Source organism: Camelus bactrianus, chromosome 24, assembly GCF_048773025.1.
Source record: "Camelus bactrianus isolate YW-2024 breed Bactrian camel chromosome 24, ASM4877302v1, whole genome shotgun sequence".
Taxonomy (NCBI): Eukaryota; Metazoa; Chordata; class Mammalia; order Artiodactyla; family Camelidae; genus Camelus; species Camelus bactrianus.
The window spans coordinates 9,082,804-9,102,695 of NC_133562.1; the positions used below are offsets into that span (position 1 = coordinate 9,082,804).

The following is a 19,892-nucleotide window of genomic DNA, read 5'->3' on the forward strand; positions in this document are numbered from 1 at the left end:
CTAAGTGAAAAAGGACAAATACTGTGTGATTTCACTTAGATGAAGAACCTAAAATAGTGAAATCCACAGAGACAGAAAGGAAAATGGTGGTTTCCAGGGTGGTGGGTGAAGTAGAGAGTGTTTAATAAGAGCACAGAGTTTAGGTTGGAGGGTAGTGACGGTGCACAACAATGTGAGTGTATTTTCAAACTACTATATACAGAATAGATAAAACAACAAGGTCCTACTGGGAACTATATTCAATAACTTGTAATAACCTGTAATGAAAAAGGAATATGAAAAAGAATATATATACATATATATATGAATCACTATGCTGTGCAGTAGAAACTAACACAGCATTGTAAATCAACTATATTTCAATTTTAAAAAGTTATTACAAAATTTTAAAAAGCCAATGTGAATATATTTAATGCCACCAAATTTTACACTTAAAATGGTAAATTTTCTGTTACGTATGTATATTTTACAATTAAAAAAAACCTTAATAGGGAAAAAAAAAAATTCCAGGGCATAGAGCAAAGCTGAGCCCCAGGACAGGGCTGACAGCTGAGCCTGGAAGAGAATCCCCCCACAGGAGCCCACGAATCCTGATCTCTACCAGGCTCTAGTCTCCTGAGGTCCTGATCTAATGATTAAACACATTAAGCCTAGAGTGTGAGGAAAACTCAGGTATTTCTAACATTAGAGGGGCCTTAGAGTTCCAAGAATGAAGTGTCCCCCGGCCCAATCCAAGGTTCCAAAGTTAATTGTTTTTAAACCCACCATTCCTGCCTGGTTGGGTAAGGAGTTCTTGTTTCTTTGGCAAAATAGCTTTCATTCGAAAATAAACTTTGAAATGGAAGCTTAAAGGCTTTCTGTCAAACCTAGCAGAAACCCTTAGAGCGTCACTTTCAAACAAACATCTGGAGAACTCATCAGAATTTGAAAGGACCCTGGGGCAGGTGTCCTGTTGCTCCGATAAGTACATGAGAGGGTTTAAAGCAGCGTGTGACCTGCAGAGCCTCTCCCAAGACTCCTTTGAAGTTTCTGCTGATTGGAGCCAGCAACTGTGTGGGGTCACGGGTGGCCAAGGGGCACGTGGCTCCTGCCTGGGCTTGGCGGTGGCCGTATGGGCAGCCAGCCCTGTGTGAGGGAGGGATCCCTGAACAGCCCTCTGCCCCTCCCAGCTCCTCTTTGGAAGACAACCCACTCCTTCCCCCATGATGTTATAAGCTGCTAGTTCTGGAAGAGATGCAAGACTGCAATCTCCTTTTCAAAGCGCCACCCCAGACTGTTCGGTATGGAAGTTGCCCTGTTCCTTACCTACCACCTCCTGGCCCTGGAGCCTTGGGCAAGTTACGTACCGTGTCGGGACCTCAGTTCCTCCATCTGTGAAATGAGATTCTGAATACTACCCGCCTTACAGGGGGCTGTGAGAATTAAACGCAGCGACGTCTGTAAAGCCCTCAGAGTGCTTGGGTATAAGGTTCACAGCATGAGAGAGAAACGTAACGGGCCTGCCGGCCTTTAGGTCTGGTCTGATGGCTCCTGAGAGCCTGGGTGCTGTCTGAGGGATGTCTCAACACAGACAGGATGCACGTCCCCTTCTTCCCACACCTTCGCTTTGGCCTCTGACAGGGGGCGGTGGGGGGCTTCCCAGCTTTACACTCAGTGTTTCCAGGCTGCAGGACCACACACCCAAGGCTTCTCGGGCGGCGCGTTGATGGGCCTCGGGTCCGTTTATGCCCCTTATGCCTTTTAGTAGACTGCTGGGTTTTTATGAACCTGGGAACCTGGGCTCTTGATGATTATGAGGCATTAAATCTTGGCGCCAATTTAATAGGCCCAGCCCGGCCTCAGAGTGAGCCTCGTTTGGTCTGATGCTTGACAAGCTTCCATTTCAAAGGACGTGTCAAAATCCAGGAACTGAACCTCCCAGGCTGAGCAGGGAGAAATTTGAGGGGCTGCTTTGCATTTTAGAGAAACAGCTAAGACTGCCTTTTTAACCTGAATATGTGTTGGCTGAGAAGAAGGGCAGAGTCTGGTCTTCCCTTTGGTGGTGAGATGGTGGTGGGATACATTATCCGGAGCGCCTACCGAGGCTTTGCTAACACACGACCTGTGCAGCCGGGCGGTGCACGGTCTCTTCACCTGGATGAGTGATCTCCAAGGTCCGTCCCAGCACTGACACCCAGGAAGCCTTCCCGGATTTGTTCCTCCTCAGCCTAGCCCTGAGGTCCTCCCTCTTTGCTCCCATATGTCAGACACATCTGTCAGTGCACTCTCCTTTTTTTTTTTTACTTTTTATAATCTCTCTTAAGGTGTCTCCCCACCAGAATGTCCCTAAAGGCAGGGACTGTGCTCTGTTCATCCCTGATTTCCCAGCACCTTGTCAGGAGTATTTAATAAATGATGGGTGTGCATGTGAATGCACGAGTGAATGATAGTTTATAATTCAGGTGAGCTTTGTCCTCGGTGGCGGAGGGCAAGGTTTGTGTGTGTTGAGCCTTCCCATGGTATATATACACGCTTCTCCTCTGCCCTGAATATCTTGATTCATGCCTCCATTTCTTGCTAAAATTTTGCGAAGTCCTTCTGTTTTGCTGCTCTCTCCTTTCCTTTTGATAGAGCACAGTGTTATTATTTCTCTTGTGATCTTTAGGAATCTACCCAATTTTCAGAGCGGGCCCTCATCTCTGCTTTGGTGTTGCTTTGACTGTCATCTGTCAGCTTTTTCCAAGATTCCTGCCACTCAGTGAAACCCTAGCTGGCCTGGGCTTGACCCCATCGAGCAGAGCCAAAGGCTCCAGAGAGACTCACCAGGCACCCACCCTCTACGTGCACCCTCACCGGGACTCTGGTTCCCCACGATCCCATCAGCCTTGCCTCTCTGCCGAATGGGCACAGCTCAGAGCTCACCTGCATTCCAGGCTCTGGCCTGTGAGTATTTGACCCAAGTCTTGAAGTTTCAGACCTGTGTTGGCCCTGTCTCCATACTAGGTCATGAACCACCCAGAACAGGGACAAAGTTTTACATTCCTTTACTCTTCTTTGCACCCCCAACACTTAGGACTTTGGACATCTGTGTATATGTGCTGATGACAGTGATAACGGTGACATTGTGCTGAAAGTCACGTAACAGAGACAGAACTGGATTTGGAACTCTGCCCTGTCACCTCTGTTACCCCTGCTAGCTTCATTCTTTGCCTAGATAACTGGTTTCTAATCTTTCCTTGGAATCTCCTAGATTCTCTTTTAGAAAAGAGAGAAAAATGGACATGTGTACACACACACACACTTTGCATCTGATTTTAAAGGTGCGCAGAACCTCTATGAGGTCCAGGGACCCCAGTTTAAGGATCCTGCCCTAAAGGATGACACCACTGAACAGTCTTAGGAAAATAAAATGCAGCTGACTGCATTTATTGTAGCCCAGTGCTTTGTGAAAACATTGGTTGAAAGCAGTATATCCCCCGCTTTGGAGACTGTTAACAATATATTACTTGTGGTATATGTATACAGTGGAATACTCCTCAACCATAAGAAAGAATGAAATATTGCCATTTGCAACAAGTGGATGGACCTGGAGGGTACTGTGCTTAGTGAAGTAAGACAGAAAGACAAATGCTGTATGTTATCATTTATTTGTGACTGTAAACAATAAAACAAAGGAATATAACAAAATAGAAACAAACTCACAGATAAAGAGAAAAACTAGTGGTTACCAGTGGGGAGAGGGAAGGAGGAGGGCCAAGATCGGGGCAGGGGGTTAGGAGACACAAACGACTATGTGTAAGATAAATGTTACAGTGATACAGTGTACAGCACAGGGACTGTAGCCAGCATTTTATAGTAATTTTACTTTTTTAAATTTATTTTAATTTTATTTATTTTTTGAAGGGGGAGGTAATTAGGCTTATTTATTTAGTTGTTTTTTTAATGGAGGTACTGAGGATTGAACCCAGGACCTCATGCATGCTAAGCATGTGCTCTACCACTGAGCTACACCCTCCCCCCATAATAACTTTAAATGGAGTATAATCTATAAAAATATTGAATCACTATGATGTATACCTGCAACTAATGTAATATTGTAAATCAACTATACCTCAAAGAAAAAAGAAGTTGTTTAAAAATTTTTTAAAGAATATATGATTTTCTGTAACAGCCATGGGGTATCACATTAAAGCACTGGCATAAGGGGCTACTCAGACCTCTGGGTTAGACTTTTGCCAAAGTATCCAATAAGCAGTTGAATCCACATGGCATCTTCTTGAATATTCCTGTGGTTTTCAGCACAGCTCTCCTGCTGCAGAGTCGCTTTGGAAACCTTTCCTGAACAGCCTGGTAATTAGAACTGTGGTTGCTAATTAGGTATACGGTGAGGCCAAGGAACTAGTAATATATTTTCAAAGGGCTCCGAATGAGCTGTTAAAAAATTAAACTACCACCCAGACGCTGACAGAAGCACCTGGGAGGGTGTATTGTCTTTTTTCTTGCATCTTGGATGCCTTAAGGTGCTTCCAGGTTCTCTCCTAGAAAATGGGACCAGCCTTAAAAAAAAAAGGAGCCGTTTGCAAGTGTTTCTTGCATCAGAGGCAAGAGAAATGGAAGTTAAAGAAATTGAAGTCTCAGAGCTCCAAACTAACACCACTTTGATGTGTGCAGTAGGGAGGCTCCCTGTTTGCCAAGTGAATGATAGTTTATCATTCAGGTGAGCTTTGTCCTCGGTGGATACGAGGAGAAGGGCGGTGGACGTGTGGGCTGTCAGCAGGTGTTGGGTGACGCTGGGCTTGAGATGCCCGTGGGAGACCAGGGGAGAAGATGAAGTCCTGGTTAAAGCGGTGAGCTGGCCTTGGCCTATCCAGGGTTTGCCCACATCACCCTCCTTGCTCACCTGGTGCCTTTGCTGAGGGCTGGAAACAGCCCCGGAAGGGGCCAGCTTAAACCGCCTTAGAAAGGAAAGGGACTGGACAGGCCCTGAAGTGCGATAGTTCGGGCCCTGTCCTTGCTCTCTGACCACCTGGCTCTGGCCTGGGCAGGTCAGCCAAGCTCTCAGTGTCCAGAGCCCTAGACAAAGGAAATTGAACCAGGTCCATAGTTTTCAAAATCATATTGTCTTCATGGAGCGCTGAGGAGCTCAGCCAGGGCTGTAAGGAGTTCCACAAACGGTGGATTCATTTTCACTCTGTAATTTTTTCTCAGTACAAACTTTTCTACATATAGATTTTATATATCATTTTAACAGCTTGGTTGAGATAGCATTCATACACTATCCATTTTCAAGTATAGTACCAGGTGTTTTTTAGTATGTTTACAAAGTTGTGCAACCATCACCACTCTGATTTTAGAACAGTTTCATCACCCTAAAAAGAAACGCTGTGGCATTTAGCAGTCACTCCCCATTCCTCCCACGCCCCACATCCAGCCCTAGACAACCACTAATCTGCTTTCTTTCTCTATGGATTTGCCTGTTCTGGGCAGATCACATAGCTGGAATCATACACCATGTGGTCTTTTGTGAATGGCTTCTTTCCCTCTGCATAATGTTTTCAAGGTTCATCCATTTTGTAGCATGTATCGGTACCTCATTCCTTTTTGTGGCTGAAGAATATTGTTTTATTCATCCATCTATCCGTTGATGGGATTTCGGCTGTTTTCACATCTTGGCTATTGTAAATAATGCGGCTGTGAACATTCACGTACAGCCGTGTCTGGGCGTATGCTTTCATGTCTGTTGGATTACGTCTAGGAATGGAGTTGCCAGTCACACGGGGTAATTCTACCTTTAACATTTGAGGTATAATTTATATGTGGCTATATTATATGCTTATAATATAATGTATATAAAGTGTTTTTAAAACTGCAGTAAAATACAAATTCACTAGTTTTCTACAGCAAACCCTATCATGCTGACCGTCTACACATTAATTTTGCATTAGCTTATACTGCCAGAGTAAGCTGATTTTGTGCAACTAAGCTTCACCTGCCACATCTATTTAATTGAAGTGGATCCTGAGGTGTTTAAAAATGGTTATCATAGGCACCTACTTAGCTGTGTCAATTGGTATTATCTCCACACTGTACAGCCGGGACCAAAAGAAGTGAGTTAGATGCTAAGGGTAGCCTCAGGCTAGAAAGGTCCTCCCTAACTCCTGGTTTCAGATTTGCTTGTACCTGGATATCAATATATCCATATAATGCAGTAAAGATACCAAATGTTGTAGGAACTCAGAAAATGTCAGAGACAGCTTTGCAGAGCGGGTGACACCGCACTGTGCCTTAGGAGAATGGTAGGATTTGGGTGGATGAAAAACAGGTGAAGCGGGTTCTGAGTTTTCTTTTGAAGTAAGCTTTGGTCACCCCAGGGGCATTCCTTACCCCCGTAAGTCCCTCAGGAGGCCAGCGATTCAGCCGTGCCCAGTCCACATCAGCTTTCAATAAAGGGAATAAGCCTTGGTGGCCAAGGAGAAACAAGGCATTTTTTAAAAAAAGGCTTCCAGAAAGGAATGAGATCATTTGGGCCCCTCGGTAGGAAAAGGGATGCTGGTGGTTGAAGCTGGAAAGACAGGGAAGCATCTGTCTTCGTTTCCATAAAATGCCATTGAGCACAGGCCACGGTGAATCTGAAAAACCAGAAAATAAAGATTGATGAAACCGCATCAATCCTGAATTTGCTATAAATAATTGCATGCTGTTTCCAGCTGTCAGAATCCATTTCTACTTGAAGGCCCTCCAGAAGCGGGAAAGGTCAAGTGGGAAACCGAGGGAGAACCTCAGGGGAGCGATTATCCTGGAAGGCGGCCTCTGAGAGGTTCCGTTGAAATACCAGCATGGAAGGAACTGGCCTCACCTGACGCTGCTGTTTCTAATTAAATTAGCTCCCACGGACATCTCAGCTCTTCGAGACTGGGGAGCCTGGAGAGGCGTCCGCCTCCCGGGGCAGGGCTTGGCTTCTTCTTGTCCATCTCCAGTCTTTGTGCTGCAGACCCCGTAGCACTAGGCACAGAGGGCCCCCCTTCTGTCTCCTAATGGAAAACAAATGTGTATCTGGCTTAGAAGGTCTTCAGCATGTAAAGGCATTCTTGTAAAGCAGCAGTTAAGTCCTCATGATTGGGAAGGAAAGGTGAGGTCACTCTTGCTCAGGCTGTTGTCACGGTGGGCTGTTTAAGAGAAGGCTCCCTCCCACCTAGAGATTATCATATTTAGTGAATTAAGTCAGACAGAGAAAGACAAATATCATAATGGTATCACTTATACTTGGAATCTAAAAAAATGATACAAATGAATTTATTTACAAACCAGAAATAAACTCACAGACATAGAAAACAAACTTACAGTTACTAAAGAGGAAAGGCAGGGAGGGATAAATTAAAGAGTTTGGAATGAACATATATACTCTACTACATATAAAATAGATAAACAACAAGGTCCTGCTCTATAGCACAGGGAACTATATTCAATATCTTGTTATAACCTATAATAGAAAAGAGTTTTTAAAAGAATATGTATTTAAAACTGAATCACTTTCCTGTACATCTGAAACTAACACAACATTGGAAATCAACTATACTTCAAGGAAAAAAAGGTACAGGCACTTGTGGAAGAAAACAGAGGGCAAGAGAAGGCCCCAGCCCGGGTTCAGAGAAGAGGGCCCAGGGTGACACACTCCCTGAAGAGGCTGGAGATGAGTGGAGGCCGTAGGTCCATCCAACACGACTCAGGTGCTCGTGGGCCTTCAGAAGGCTCAGAGCAGGTTGCAGTCAGCCTCTGTCTAAGGAAGCATCCCCAGCCCTCTGCGCCTGCATCTCACTCCCCCTCACACGCCCTGCATCTCCTTTGTTGTCCTGGTATCATAAGGAAACACTGCGTGAATGCACGGACAAGTGCACACGCGCTCACGGGTGCACGTGTTTGCTCCATCGCACTGTGATGCCAGCCCCCAGCCCACCCATCTGTGTGTTCGCTTGGCTTTTGGGGTCTGGCCAGCTCCTCCTGGAACCGACCTCAGCCATCTGCTTGGGGGCCTGTCTGGCTCCTGTCAGGCTCCTCCCCTGCCTTGGCTGCGGGGAATTCCTCTGTGTCTAGCAAAACCTGGTGTTCTGTCCTGTTCAGCTCCATCCTGTTCAGCCTGCTGTAAGGCATACGGGTCAGTCCATCCTGAGTTGACCCCTTGAACCCCCAATGCTGGTGCAGTTGCTCCTTCTCCAGGAGATGCTTGCCCAATTAAATCTTGGCTCCCTTTTGAGCTCACTCATGCCCTCCCCTGCTGCCCGCACACTCCACACCAGGTCTGTTCTGGCCTTAAACTCTGGGCCCAGGTACTGGATTCCCAGCCACCCTCCCCACCTGGCTCAGGGCACCTTTTTCACAGAAACACCTGGACTTGATTCCTTGGATTCTGGTGCACGCCCAGATCATACGTGAGTTGGCCTGGGATTCCTCGGGCTGGTTCTGTTAGATCGACAGGGCTCTTTGCTCCCCAAGGATGAAGCCAATTCTTTTATTTTGAGTTGTTTTCCATTGCTTATGTTTCCTTTCCACCCTCACAGTGTCCTGGCTTGGCCCCCACTAGTCACACCCTCCTCCCCCATGGGTATCCAGCTTATTCTGTTGCAAGAGCAATGTCGTTTATGTCATCAGCTACACAAAACCCAAAACCCTTCTGGATCCTGATTGTTTTTTTTTCCACCAGTACACCTGCTTTTGGTTTGTGCTCCTCTGCACGTTTGGCCAACTTGCTCCCTCCAGCTGTAGGGCCAAGCCCTTCCCTGCTGGATGAGGCTGAGGGGGTGTTAGAATGCAGCACTGTGAGCTCATGGCCTTGGACCAGCCCCTTTGATTCCTGGTACCCTGAGGAGACCGGGATGTGCCTTCAGGATGGCCCCATGTGCTGTGTCTGCTCTGTCTTCTGACCTCCCCATCTGGTCGCTTTGTCAGAGGAGTTTGAACTTTTCCCAAGAGGGAATCATTGTGGGGCTTCAAATTAGGGAATGATATGATGAAAAGGGTGTTTTGTAAGATCAGCAGGGCGCGGTGGGCAGGGTGGGCTGGGGAATCTGGGGAGTGAATACCTGGCCAGTTATTAAATCCTCCAACAAGTCTGTTTCTGTACAGACCTGAACACTAAGATGACCTCACACCTTGGCTTTCCAGGATTTGGCAAGTCTGATGAGAACCTTGAAACAAAAGTAGACTCGAGCAAGATGAGGGTCTCTGTATCCTCTGTAAACATTCAGAGTTGCTTTCTTGACCGGCATATAAAAATGTAGAAACAAGGACCAAATACGTGTACAAATGACTGAAACGTATCCTGCTAGTCGCCCCACAGTGTTATAGGTGGTTTGTCTTCTTCCTGCTTTGTGTTAATCTCTTTCACAACTTGAATTGTTCTATTTGTTTACTGTCTGTCTTCCTGAACATAAATTTAAATCTCATGAGGCAGGGACAGTGTTTATCTTATTCACCATGTGTCTCAGCATCCAGCTTGCTACTTGATATTTGATATATACTATTAATAAATGAGTGTTTGCAAAAATAGAAAATAAATGGGTGAATTATTTTTTAAGGTAGAAACATATTATTTGAACAAGCTGATTGGCAACTCTTGGGCGTGCTGATTTCAGTTTGATTTTTTTGCCTGATTCATCAGCTGGAGACTCTAATAAAACGTAGCCAGATTCAAAATCATTTTCCTAGCATTTTGTCTGTTTCTTGATCTATGCAGCCCTTCTTTTCTTAAAGATCATCTGTTTCCCTTCATTTTTGAGGAAGACTCCCATGACCCACTGAGGGGTGTGATCTGTGTCCATCTGTGTGCTGGATGTGGATCTGGCTTTAGATGCATACGCTGCTACTGGGAGAGGGTTTTTTTTTTTTTTTTTTTCTTTTTCCTGCATAATCAAGGGCAGCTGTGCGCTCTTTGCTCCGCGGCATCACAGGGGCTGACCGGTCCAGGCAGGGTGCTCTGCAGTCTCCTCAGCCTGGTGACCTGCCCCGCCAGTGCGCCACTGCGATGTCAGATTCCGTGGCCCTCCTCTGAGATTTCTTCCACAGTCTAACAAGCTCACCGCTGCCAGGTGAGCAAGGCAGGACCACGCTCAGTTCCATCAGCACCTTTGCTGCTGGATGAAGCTTTAGATCCACGGAAAGCAGAACTAAGCACCCATCTGACGAACACGTCTTCAGGCTGAAGCCAAGGCTGTTTGTGCTTTAAGACTGTAGCTTCTGTTGAGAGGTGACAGCTGACTTTTCTTTCTTTATCTGTGAACACATATGTATCAATGCAAAACTGTTTGCTTCTTCAGGGAACACAGTCTGATGTGACTTATGCTACAGAAGCATCCAGATTCTTGGCTTTAAAATTTGCCAAATCATGACCAAAGTTATCACAAGTTTGTTGCTGAATCTGGAGATCAAGCCCCCAGTGCTGTGGCCTCAAGTTGAAGCCGTGTCTGAGCACTGGGGGAGAGAACAGTGCGATGTTAGAAATGGCACTTGGCTTTGAGAGAGTCAGGTGTTTGAAAACCAGCACCTTCACCAAAGATTATCAGTGAAAGTTGGATCCTAGGGGTTCTTCTCTTCAGGGCTCCTTGCAGTCGTGGGAACCAGGATATGGGATCTTATCACATCTTGCAAGGGGCTTTTCTACCTGCTAAAACAGCCAGCTCTGCTCTCTCGGTTAGTGTCACTCATGCCTTTTCTTGCTGGGTCTTGGTTGGGGAGGCAGCTTTGTGACTTCCCAGCCTGGGGGAGGGCACCGAATTCCCTCTTGGCTGCTCACTGTCCAAGATCCCCTCCTTCTGTCTTGCTCAGACCCTGCGAGTCACCAGTGGTGGAGCCAGAGTTTAGCTTCACCCCAAGGCGGGTTGCTTTTCCTGCTTCCTTTGTTTTTAAAAAAGCAAACACTTGTTCTTTTCTTAGTTTCAAACCCAGACTATATATCTACTTGTAAAAAAAATCTATGTATTTACTTTTACAAGTAGATATGGAAGTAGGAACAAATCTAAAAGGACACGCATCAAACTCTTAGAGGGTGCTCTCTGGTCCTGGGGTTTGCAGGTCATTTCCGCAGTTTCTACTTCATAACATTTCCTAATTTAAATTTTTTTTACAGTGAGACCTATTACTCTTCATAGTCACAAAAGCTGGGGAAAAATCCATTGGGAAAAAAAATTCAAACAGAAGAAATCCATTTTTAACAGATCACAATGCCTTCCTCCTGTGAGCTGCTCAGCGGTGCTGGGGGCACTGTCCTGTCTCCCCCCCCCCCCCACCCCACCTCCTGCACGATGAGGGCCTTCTGCCTCCCCCTACTTCCTGCTGTGGTGAGGCGTTGGGAAGCTTTCTGAGGGTGATTTCTGGGCCTCTGATGATCAGACTGGGACCTGGTATGTTGAATGCAGAGGGCCCAGTAATAATTGTGTAGAGAAAAGCACTGAGTGGAAGGTCAGGGGCTCTGGGAGAACCCACAAACACCCCCCTGCCAGTGCTGGAGTTCCTTGTTTATTCAGCCCGCCTCGATCTAGTGCCTACTGTTTGCTAAGCCCTGGGTCTCCGTGGGTGAGGAGAGCAGGCCCCTCCCTGAGCAGCTCACTGGCTGGCGTGGTTCAGTTCTGCCTCGGGGAGGGAGGTGGTCAGTGGGAGAAAGACACAGGTAACAAAGCGACATCACATGTGTGGGTGTCTTGTGACTGTAGTAAGAAGTTATTTTCGTGGTTGGCGATTTTGTTTGTTTGGGTTTTTGGTCATCATAGCTGTCTGAAGGGATCTGAAGTAATTATGACCTCAGCTTGCCTGTCACCTGTGTAACTGAGGGATCGGTGATGCCCTCACTTCCCCACACCTGTGAACACATAACCGTGCCTTCCAGTGGCCCATCAGATAGCCAGGAAGGGAGTTCCTTACATGGAGGGCCAGAGCCACACAGTTAAATGGCCTTTTTGTGAGGAGAGTGATGGTGGGCCCAGATGGCCAGGGTCTCTTCTTGCTCTCAGAGCCTGTGCTTTGCTCCCAGAGATTTTTAATGTTCCCTGGGGGTCCCAGAGTGCAGCCAGGGTGGAGAGCATTGACCCAGCCTGACTTTCTTGTTTGACACCAATGCTGAGGCCAGGGGGTCACCTTCCCAATCCCATGTTGGTTCTCACTGTCAGGCCAGAGCTGTCCCCTGTGGTGCCCACTGCCTGACGTTGAATTTTGGGCCAAGCTGCTGCCCCAGGGTCACCCCATAAAGGGGTTGTTCTGGATCAGGTGGCCCAGCTGGACCCCAGGGGCACTCTTTGACTTGCACTGCAAGGAATTGTTAGCCCAAATGACAATTTGGTAGGTATATCCAGACAGGCAGTCATCCTAGGCAGAGTCCAGCATTCAAAAGATAATACTCTGAAATGAGTCTAGGGGCTTTAGGGAGGCAGACTTACATGTGAGCATTGAAGGTCAACCACATCAGCCTCAAAAGTGGCCAGTGTGGAAAGGCCCAGATTGTAATTGTCAGACAAGATGGGGGGCCCTGATGCTGAGGACTCACCCTGAGGACCAGTCATAGGCTCTTCCATTTGGTGATGTCGACGCATCGTGCTTGGGCTCTTACCGAATGTCTGCTTGGTTAATAAGGGGGATGCTATTTGGGTCCAAGGCTAAGTATTCCTCATCAATCATGAAAACATGCAAAGGCCCCTGCTTGTTACCTGTGCCCAAAGGTAAGAAGTGTAGACAGTAATGGACTTGGTTTGTGGGGCAGATTGCAGGGTGAAAAGGGCCTGGTGGAGGTTGGCCACCTGCCCTTAACCTTCCCATTCATTGTGGGCTTTCTGAGGACAGAAGGCAAGGGGAGAGGTTATTACATAGCTTGGAAGGATCTCGAAAGGTAGCAGAAGCAGAGATGAGCTATCACCACAGGGCACGCCCTCGTGGCAGGAAAGACAGGCATCGCATCTTTGTTTACCTGGTGCCTTGTGACGCTTTCTCTCCAATGATCCGTGGTAGTTCTTCCCCAGCTCTGTGTGTGCGTCACAAAGGATCTATTGCTTGGTTCCGTTCATGAAGAGGGGACGCACATCTGCTGAATTTAAAGGAACAGGTGGGCATTTGGGTTTTGGATTTCTTTTCCCTTTAAGGACTCCAGACCTTAAGTACCTCTTTGTGTGTGAGAGAGAATCTATACTGTTCAACTCATGAAGAGGCTATCAAATGCTCTGGCTTAAAAAAAAAAACAAGTCCCTATAAAGGATAGAAAGATGTATTCTACTTTGATTATCTTCCAAATGGCACCTGCCTTTTCCAGCATAGAAATTGCTGGCTGTGACTTTTAAGTGGGGGAATTGTCAGACTGTGTGCTTTTGTAAATGGACTAGTTTTCTAGGGTGACCCACCCCTGGTCTGAATGCTGGACGGGAGCCCATGGGGCCCCAGTGTGCCAGGCAGGGCCTCGTGTGTCCTCCACGGGTTCACTTGGCATTTTCAGCTGGAAGGCTGGCATGCTGTCTTTGGGGTGGGAGTTGCGGAGGCAGTCCCAAAGGCCAGAGTAGCTCGAGGGATTGTTACTGGAATTCCCTGCTGGTTGTCCCACGGATTCCCCCTTGAACATGAGCTCCTTGAGGACAGGAGTCAGGCCAGGGTCAGCTTTGTGTTCCCAGCAGGCCAGGCTCGCAGTTGTGATCAGGTGGGTGAGCACAGGGTGCGTGGAGAGGATGCACCTGCTTGGCCTTTGCTGGGAGCTTTGGTTGCATCTTTGCTGCCTGAGGAGCCAACCACAGAGCTTCCCGGTGGACCTCTGTTAGGATAACTGAAGGAAGAGACAGCTTGAAGTGCACGGTTGCCTCAGCCTCCCTGGTTACTGATGGAGCCAAATGTCAAATGTCTTGTTTACTGGTCACTTGAAAATGCTGTTCTATAAAGGAAGGCTCAAAGTTTGACAGAACTTGTTGGGATTTTCAGGATCTGAAACCCATATATTTCTCTCTGCCTGTGTTACCTCTAATGACAATTTAGATGTACATACACAAATTAATATTTCACTTTTGATTAAAAAACTCAGAACATTATCCAGAGATCAACAGAGGAGATATTTTAATCACTACCTTCTGGCTGTGGAGGAGACGTTGGTATTAACTGCGAACAGTGCGCAGAGGCGTGGGGGCACTAATTTTATAGGTGGCCAGTGCCTCAGCAAATGTGCCCAGGTTAGTTACGCTTAAAAGGGGGTGTAGGGGTGGAAGGAGCACATGTCACAGGTTAGCTCAGGCATAGATTTGGAGTGACCTTGCCACTGGCTGGGGTTGGAGGAGTGGCCGGAGCCAGGACAGCCAAGTTGATCCCAGTCACTTGAGCAGGGTGGGTTTTGGGGATATGGGTCAGATCAGGGTGCAGCCACAGTGGAAGAAACTGGAGTGACTGTCAAAAGTCCAGGAGCTACATCTCTCCATTTCTTAGTTACTCTCATTTTCCTATTTCATAGGTGAGGAAACTGAGGCTTAGGGATTGAGGAGTTTTTTAAGGCCCCAAAGCCCCCAGACCCCAGGACTGAAATCTGAGTCTGTCTGACCCAGCACACATGCTTCTCTGTGGGATCACACCGCCCCTTGGATGGGGAGCCTGGCGGCACCTATCCCTGAGAGCTATCGTGGGTGGGAGTGTGACTAAATGGGCATCTGCCCCGTCCCAGCCTGGGACTCCGTACCAGCCAGACCTGGCACTGGAGGGGCTGCGCCTCAACCGATGGCCTGAATGTTCCTTCAAAGCCACAGCCACAGCCACAGGGTGCTGTCACAGGGGTCCTGTGAGCTGAGTCCCTGGAGTTACAGGGCTGCACAAGGTCTAGTTACTAATGAATTGGCCACCTAGCAAATCCCTACCTGTGAAATCAGTTCCCCAGCTGCTCGGCTAAGACCAGTATCTCCCCATAGCCACTGCCTCCGGTCCAGCTGACAATTGGAAATCTGGCAATACTACGGAAATGGACATTCAGTCTAAGTTAATTACAGAGTGAAACTGCAGATCTTGCAAAAGGTCCAGTATGTCATGAGGACACTGAAGGTGATATTGGAGAACTCTTGGTCCTCACATGTGGACAAACGAGGGTCTCTGAGAATTAGACCTGTTTTCCATTGGAGAGAAAGGAAGGGAGGTGTGTGCTGAGTATTTTAGAAAGGATTTGAATATCAAAAGATGAAGACAGGCTCTGAGAAGATCCTTGAAGCCCTCGAATGGTTTGCAAAAAAAAGACCTTTCTGAGTGTCTTATTCCAAGTAAAACATGAAGCCAAAGGTATCAGTATAGTTGGTCAGAAAAAGTACACACAGAACAAAGCAAAAAATATTTGCTTCATTTTTTGTTCTCTAGAACAAATTAGAACATGGTTATAATTGCTTGTTCTTAACCTAAATGTTGTCAGATGAATACAAAATAAACTTATCCTTCTAACTTTGGTTCCATTTTTTTCCAAGGTAAAGACCCAATCAGATTTTTTTCTGCCCACCCCCTGTCCCCACCAAATCATTTACCATCAAGGGATGGTCTTTTTTCAAATTCATTTACTGTGAAATTACCAAACACCACCCGACCTTACTAGATATTCTCAATTAACTGGGACCCATTCTTATTTCAGTCTGGCGAAACAAACTAGACTGCGGAGGGTTTAGCAGGTGGTTTGCAGCTGGAAAGAGTTCATGTTCTGCCACGTGCCCTGATGTATCTTCTCACTGGCTCACTGGTCGCTGAGAAACTCTCCCAGGGGAATAACATCTTCCTTGTTTCTAGTTGTTTTTGAAATCATGGCCATCCAGAGACCATAAGTCTTTTTTTATTGCCTCCTAAGGGCTTTGAGATTTTATTTAATACAGTTTTAAAATGTAATATTTACCAACTAACCTGCTTCAGACCACTAATATTGAATTCTTAACAGTATTATCTAATGCTTTAGAAAAAGTGCACGTGGTACCCGAGTTACATACAGTAAGAGGCAACTTGTCTTGTTCTGTCTTTTGGCAGCATGAAAAGAATCCGCCAGTTCCCTAATCACCACAGAGCAGCCCTAGGACCAGGGAGAAAGCTCAGGATTCAGCCGACCAATATGTGCTTGGCATTCAGGATACAGGCTGGGAATACGGCAGCCTCTTAAAGACATGTTTTGACCAATTTTTTTTTTTTTAACAGACTTTCTTTTTTTAAGAATAGTTTTAGATTTACAGAAATGCTCAATGCATTTCAAAATGCAGTTTTAACTTCTAGACTTTTTCCTTCTCTCTGCAGACGTCGCCTCATCTCCCAGAGATCGTCCTTGGAGACCCTAGAAGATATTGAGGAGAACGCCCCTCTACGGAGGTGAGTTTTGGGGTTGCATTTATGTTATGTGAATGGTCTGCAATACAAGATGGCAGCCAAAGTTTGGGTTTTTTTTTTTTTAAGTTCTTGATCTACAGAATTGAATTTTAAAAGTTACAATTTGATCCCCAGACTTGTTTGGAAACCAAACGCTTTGGAACATTGGAACTATGAAATCCCAATTATGTAACAGAGTAGTGCAGTTTGCATGCAAATTCTGGTGCTATTTCCCGTTCATTTTGAAAATTGCTGTTGATGAAGGAGAGCGCGTCGTGGCCCCAGCTTTCCCAGAAGCGGTGATGCAATTGTCACAGTCCCTGACTTCATTAGCAGGTGCCTGCAGTGTTCCTCTGCGGCCAGGTGTTGGTTGGGGAGCTTGATTAGGATCACTGTTAGTGCTCCCTTGGGGCTGAAAGCATCCGTTTCTCCCTCTGGATTAGAAAAGTGCTTTCAAGGCATCTTTTTTTGGGTGACAGCAGTTGCTGAGCTGTGCCGAGCCTCTGACTGGCAGCTCTCCTTCCTGTAGTCCTGCATCTATCCAATGGCCCCCTCTGCACTGCGGTCCACCCGGCCCTCCTTGAGTGCGGGAGGCACACGCCACGCCTCCTGCAGCTGGGCTGGCAGGGTGGGGAGCTCTTCCCTGCAGGAGGAGCTGAGGCGAGGTGGGACCCTGTGGGGTGCGATTGGAAGCTGTGGCTCCACAGGGGCTGCATGGCAGGCTGCAGAGGGGGAGGCCACTTGTACCAGCCCCTCTGGAACCCACATCTGCACCCCTCGTGCTTTGGCCGCTGGCCAGGACCCCAGAGTCCCTGGCTCCTCCTCCCTTTCAGCCTGGTAGGGAGCTGATGTGGAGGGAGACATCTCGCCTTGGAGCTGGCTTCTTCCCTGCCCGGAGCTTCACTCCCAGGCTACAGGTCATGTCCACACACTGTCTGGACAAAGGGTGGAGCATAGAGAGGGCTGGGATGTGATCAGGAGCATCAGTGACTATGACTCTCATCACCGACATCTTTCCAAGGAGAAAGTCAAGGCCAGACAGTCCAATTTCCACTTTTAAAGTGTTTTAGAAAACATACATAACCTCTGGGACCATCTTAGGCTGAGTGGCATGTGGCTGTGTGCCACGTGGCCCTGTGCAAGTGGCCCAAAGTAGTCAGCGAGAGTGAGGGGGAAATGTCAGTGGCTTTGGCATTGGAGTACAATCAGTGCCAATCAGTGAACAGAACTGCGAAGGCCCTGGGGTTTGGAGAGGCTACAAGGAGCCACAGTCAAGGAAACTAGGTTAAAAAAAGTCACAGGCTATGAACTGCTCCCTCCTCAGGGATTCCAGGTGGAGCAGGGGGCCGGAGGGGGAGCTGTTCGCTGTGCTCCTGGCCCATCAGCCCTGTGTCCGCCTCTCACATCCGCCTTGGCTGGTCCTCTGCCCTCCAGCCCCCCGTCCTGTGACAGCACAAACGAGCAGAGCAAAAACGGCTTATCTGTACTCACTGTAACTTCCTCCAACTCTTACTCACAGAATGCTGTTCTTAATTTCCAACAAATCTTGTGTAAACATAAAGTTTAAAAAATAAGTCAGAAATCAAGGGAGTTGAGCAGGTTACGAAGTCTTTATTTTCTTTAATGGAACTTTTTGATTTAAAAAAATTGTAATATTTACTTAAAGACTTACTTGTTCCTAAGGAATAAAAATAGCAGAAGGGATGTTAGTTTGGGAGACAGGGGACTTGAATTCTTGGCCCGATTCTTCCACTAACTGGTTACATGGCTTTAGAAATTCACTTACCTACTCTGGGGCCTTGGTTTTCCCATCTGTAAAATGGGAGGGGCAGATCAGCTGTTCTCTGAGGTCCTTTCCAGATTCTGTATGTACCAGTAATGAATGTACCAGTAATGACGCTGAAATGTTTTGGGAAATGTGGAGGCAGAAGGTTATTAGCCCAACTTGCTTCTAAGCTTAGCATATAGAAGAACAAACTGCTCCAAGGCATCTATTAAAAACCTTTTGCATAATTAAATGTATCCTGTAATCAGTGCTAACAAGAAAGAGCTAAACTTTCATTAAATTAGTTATTAATTTAATTCTATCCTAATTTAATTTTGCACCACTTAAAATGTATGGTTTTGAATGAGTATTTACACGTTAATGCAGGCAGCTTTGAAATTAATTCCTGCTTTGCTTAACCTGCCGCAACCTGAGTGCTTACTCTTCCAGTTTCCTTGGCAATTGTTGCTAACGCCACAATTCTCTTAAAGCCTTTCTTAGATTCGGGGGGTGGGGGGTAGCTGAATGCTTAAAAAAAAGCACAAGGCAACAAACAGCTCACTGATGGAAGGGCTAGGTCAGTAGCATATGCAGTTAGAATTGGGTGCTGATATCAAAATAAAGCACCTCTGTTAAGTTATCCTTTTAAAAGTCTTGCTTTTCACATCACAGTTAATAAGTTAGTTTCTATATCCACCTTGAACTCTAAGAACTGGGCGTTTGCAGTGAGAGGGTTTAGGCTGAGGAGTTTTCCACTTTGCCTGGGGTTACCTGGTATCCTAGAAGTAAGGACCTAGGCCATCTCTACTAGGTGTCCAGAAGAACCTCAGTTCAGCTGCGGCAGGTGTGGCAGTCACCACCACCTGCCCATTTCCAGCCTGTCTGGGGTGATGGGTACAGGCTGCTGCACCACAGTGATTACTGGTGCTGACAGTCACCTGGACCCCTTTTGCCGACTTCTGGCTCCAGCAGGATGGGGAATTTTGTGCCCAAACCTGAGAGCAACAGCACCTGTTTCTGCAGGAATGGGAGGCAGGGAGCAGCTTGGGGTCATCCTTCCTCTGAGCTGGGACCTGTACCAGCATCCAGCCGCTGGGGAAGTAGGAAGGTACCTTCACAGTCTAGCTCTTGGCCCCCTGCCTTGAGACTGGTGGGTCCAGGAAGGTCTGCATTTGCAGGGGGAATGGGGTGAGGGTGTGAGGATGCTCCTAAACACTTGGTTCTGCCCAGAAACCAGTGGAAGCACACCCTTATCTTTCAGAGATTCTCCTCTTTCCAGTGATTACATGTTTCTAGAACCTTCTGTTGTGTGTGAGACAGTTGGGGACCTTGGGCGGCTGCAGACTCTTAACAGTCATTCTGGAGGTAGAACTGAGCAGTTTGGGGTGCCGGGTCTGCCTCCAAATAGCTGCCCCAAGAAGGCAGAGTGAAGCCCTATCCCCTTGGACCCCAAGGAGGCTAAATCTGGGTTTGGAAGCTTGGCATGGTGAGGAAGATTGGTGGGTGCCATTCTCTATTCAAACCCCTCCTGAGATCCACAGGAAGCATCTGTGAAATGCCCTCTGGCGGGGCTCTGCACATCTTTGAAAGAATCTATTTAAAACTGGAAACTCAGGGCCCTTAATAAGGGCTGCAGTTTTAAAAATATAGGAGACAAAGTATGCACCCTTTGTAGTTAAAGGTCTTAATAATAATCACAACACTTGAACTGTGCATATGAACATTCACATGTGTGTACATATGTGTGAACATGAATATTTGTATTTGAACATGTCACTTGGCCGTGTATGAAGCTCTTGTGAAAACGGTCACATCGAAGTCTCACAGC

At 46.9% G+C, this 19,892-nt stretch overlaps 1 protein-coding gene across 2 annotated transcripts in view; it reads left to right on the forward strand.

Moving 5' to 3' along the window:
• CABLES1 (Cdk5 and Abl enzyme substrate 1) overlaps positions 1–19,892 on the forward strand; it is an 89,714-nt gene that overhangs the window by 21,619 nt on the left and 48,203 nt on the right. For both annotated transcript variants that reach the window (XM_074352138.1, XM_010958050.3), the window contains exon 2: positions 16,231–16,302. In XM_074352138.1, the coding sequence (XP_074208239.1) occupies positions 16,231–16,302 (72 nt within the window). The remainder of the gene's footprint in view (positions 1–16,230; positions 16,303–19,892) is intronic.